Raw genomic sequence first — 4154 nt, forward strand, 5'->3', positions numbered from 1 at the left:
GAAGAACAAATATTCATTTAGATTGAAATAAATATTAGGAAAAGGAAAGGAATACATGTTAGGGACATTAGGTGAGGAAGCTGGAATCAAGCAGATCACAGGCATTAAAATGTTTCCTTGACCAGGAATAGAACACCAGATCTTTAAACTTGTTAATGTTCTAACTACATGATTTATGGATTTAAAGGAATGAAATTTGCACTGAGGTCTGTGATGGCCTTATGAAACAATGTGGCCTAATTATAAGGCCAAGAGATGCCATGTCATAGGAATGTTTCACTTAGCAGAGTTGAAATAGATACCTGGAGTCACCGTATAGTTGGCAAATTACACTAATAATATGTGCACTTACCAAATTCCCTGCTTCTTCATTATCTGGCCAATGACTGCAACCTTCCTGCATTGATGGGACCATAGACAAATCATTATCCCTTACTGGAGAAGCTGAGTAATGACTGACAGCATCAACCTCCTCTTTGACATCAATTATGTCATCTTCAACAATCATAGCAGTCCTGTCAACAGAGTCACTGGCTACCGTGCAGTCATCATCAATCTCTTTCTTGATCTCACTGGGAAACTAATGCAAAGAATACATGCACCAATAGCTAAAAATACCCTTTCATCAAGTTTTCAAAATTTGAGCAGCAAGGAAATAAACCCTTCTGGTTAACCTGTTTTATATAATTCTAGCAAGGGAATCATGCAGGATTTTATTAAAAATATCACAATTGAGGATTAGAAAGTAAATGGCTTGTATCAAGTATTCAAAGAAGGGATTATATATCATTTTACAGGGTGAATTTTGAAAATAATGCAATTGAACTTTTTTTCCACTACACTCCTGCTGGTTGAAAAGATATGGAATTACTAGGCTGGTGAGGAAGATGCTAAGTTTGGCCGCCAAACTGGTCTCAATGCTATCCAAGATTAAGAAATGGCAGAATGATGGTTATTGTAAACCTCCATTCGCTGAACATATCAGAAACAAATTGGAACTGACAATTAAACATCCTTATGCAATTAAAAGTTATCTGCTATGCTGAAAAAATGTCTTTAGAAGACAAAGAAAATGATTTTTTAGGCTTACTGGGACTTTACTTTGATCTAGTCAGACGTTTTGAGGTACGAGGGTCATCCGGAAAGTAGTACCCGTTCGTGCCGCATGAAGTGCTGACGACGCGAGTAGCCGCTGGACGAGGTCAGATAGCTTCAGTGGCTTGTCTGCCTTCTCTGAGCCAAGTTGCGTGACGCTAGCATTGCCTGTGTTGTTTCTGTGATTGTTTACAATGTTTAAAAAAATTGAGAACGCCGCCAGTTGTGAAGTGAGGGCAGTGATTAAATTCCTCAATGCAAGAAACGTTCGCCCATGTGATATTCATCGCCAATTAAAGGAGGTGTATGGAGACAATGTAATGGACGAGTCGTCTGTTCGGCGGTGGTGTCGCAACTTCAACATGGGGAGGGGGAACACACACGACGATGAGCGTTCGGAGAGACCGTCTGTCATTACAGACCAACTGGTGAGCTCAGTTGACGAATTCGTGAGGAACGATCGGCGCGTCACAATTGATGACATCTGTGAGCATTTTCCCAATGTTTCTCGAACAATTGTTCATGAAATTGTTAAACACCATCTGCATTATGCAAAAATTTGTGCAAGATGGGTCCCTCGCGTATCTCAATGAGCTGGCGGCGAAGGACTATGCAGCAGGAATACAGAAACTTGTCACACGTTATGACAAATGCCTTAATTTGCTTGGAGATTATGTTGAGAAGTAGTTTAAAGTATCCTCTTTCAAATAAAATTTTTTATGTTTGTTAATATTTACTTTTGTGTCTTTATTTCACGAACGGGTACTACTTTCCGGATGACCCTCGTAGTTATAGGCGTTGATAAGGATAGCCAGGAAAAGGTTCATGACAAACCATGGTTTGAGCATCCATCAACCAGTAAAACTAAAAAAAATGTCTTTTTTGAGAGTAAAGGAGTGGTCCAAAAAGAATTTTTTTCTCAAAGGCAGAGTAATCACTGCCCTTTAAGTGCAAGTATTTAAAACACTGCAAAAAAGGTCTACGAGCTTGAGAAAAGACATGTCTGCTATCTAATAATTCCATCATAACAGCGTGCTGCAATAATGGGTTCCTCATTCAGATCATCCTTCAGGTCTAAATGCAACCAAGCAATCACAAGGAGGAAGAAATTTATAGGTGGAGGGCATAATGAGGATGTGTTCCTGTGGGGAAACATTTGCCAGAAATAGGGGATTGAAATGCGATAAAAGGCAAAGGAAGAGATGATGATTAGGTGGTGGACTATGGTTTTGGTACAAGGACTTAGAATGATAAGATAAAGATTTAATATAAGATAAGAGAAAGATAAGAAAGATAAGGCAAAGATTTAGAAACAGCATTATGCATTCGTACAATTCCCCCCAAATGGATGTAGAAAATGTTCACAATTTAGTATTAATGAATTGTGGCATCCAATGCAAATAGATAAGGTGGGACTGGTGTATTTGTAGATATAACAAATGGTCTAGGACTGGATTAATGAGGACGGACTGTAGAGAGCTGAAAGCTGCCAAAGGAGAAACAATCAGCAGAGGACAGCTGACTGGAGAGAGGCTCATAAGTAAGGGAAAGGAGTTAAGCACAAACGAAGAATATTTTGAATATATTTGAAAAGGTTTTATAAAACCCATAAACAAAAATATGTACTTTGAATGGAAAAACAAAAGTGAATCTGTTATTTATGGATGAGATGTTTAGAAAGATAGCTAAATCTGCACATAGATGAATGCAAAGAAAGTTATCTAATAAACTGGGTTAAATAACATTAGGATAAAAGGAACAATTGCGGAAAACGCAGGACGATGGCATGGAAAATATAAGGAGAATAAGTGAAATTGGTGCCCTCTGCAGGAAGGTAGACTGAATTACTAATGTCCAACGTTTTTGGCGTGGTAATTTTTTGGACTGAATAAATAACTGAAACGTGAAGACCCACTTAGGAAGCAAGAATTAAGATTCCACGGATATGTCATTCACTAAAAAAAACATTTTTTCCCATATGTTATCGTGAATTTTTTTCCGTTAATTTTGGGAAGTAAAAGAAACTGCAAATATAAAACTGAAAGAAAATCCACTCCTCATATATTATCCAAAAAATTTACTGCAGGAATTTCAATTAATCCATCGTTCTCTTCCGGAGGAATGAATATATTCGATAACCTTTGAAATATTGACGACTGACCACAATGTTTATTCTGACAGGAAAATGGCTTTTCTGCATAATGATCAAAGATGATGCATAGAATCGTCTACTGTCGACCAAATGTCTTCGTTACTAATAACGTTCAATAAAATAGATACAACTGACCTCCTCTCGTTTGGTTATACTGTCTATTGTAGCAGGGATGCGCCTCTTTTGAATGCGATCATTGAAATCAGACACACAGTCGGCACATCGACGCTTAAACAGCCGGAATTCCGTAAGCTTCTCCATGCAGTTAGAACACACCAACCAGGGATAATTTGCATCCTCAACAACCTAATAAAAAATTTCATAAGCAGATATTAAAACCGGAATGCACGAAACTCCTATCGCCCAAATATCACGTATAGTTTTACACAACAGCGCACGGAATATATAAACCAACTACTTACTCTTTAACCGAAGATTTCTTACCCAGATAATTTAAAAAACACGTAACACAAATAACCAAACTTACTTGAACATCAATTAAATCCTCTATAGTCTTTTCCAACATTATTTGTAATTGACTATTCTCGCCGAAAACATTGATCAACACACCACGATTGCTTAGACACAATCTGCAGACTTCTAATTGTGCTTCATCACACATTCTGAAGGTTTCAATCTACTCCGAATAATTTAATGGACAACCTTACATTAAAATAATGATGCCGTCTTTCACAATATACTCGATGTAGCATTAAAAGTTATTATAATAGCCCAACAATAGGTAAACAACTTTACAGCTGGTCGCTTGCATTTCGTTCTTCATCTGTCAGACTCAATTGAGAAGTTCTTTCGAATGGCGATGGTATCGATTGATGTGGGAAGAGGGGATCTTAAACCGGATCACATATATTTCGGGCTAATAAGATTTAATCTGGTAATTAGGCGA

At 37.6% G+C, this 4154-nt stretch overlaps 1 protein-coding gene across 1 annotated transcript; it reads right to left on the minus strand.

Moving 5' to 3' along the window:
* Positions 1 to 352: 352 nt before the first annotated feature.
* On the minus strand, positions 353 to 3943 carry LOC139686664 (uncharacterized; the record flags this gene model as incomplete). Its single annotated transcript, XM_071583707.1, has 3 exons — positions 3735 to 3943; positions 3383 to 3553; positions 353 to 580 (listed from the first exon to the last, which is right to left on the minus strand). Coding segments are annotated over exons 1-3 (534 nt in total), but the record flags the coding sequence as incomplete, so codon positions are not given.
* Between the last annotated feature and the right edge of the window lie 211 nt (positions 3944 to 4154).

This window comes from Hetaerina americana, unplaced genomic scaffold, assembly GCF_022747635.1.
Source record: "Hetaerina americana unplaced genomic scaffold, ioHetAmer1.1.p SCAF_1461, whole genome shotgun sequence".
Taxonomy (NCBI): domain Eukaryota; kingdom Metazoa; phylum Arthropoda; class Insecta; order Odonata; family Calopterygidae; genus Hetaerina; species Hetaerina americana.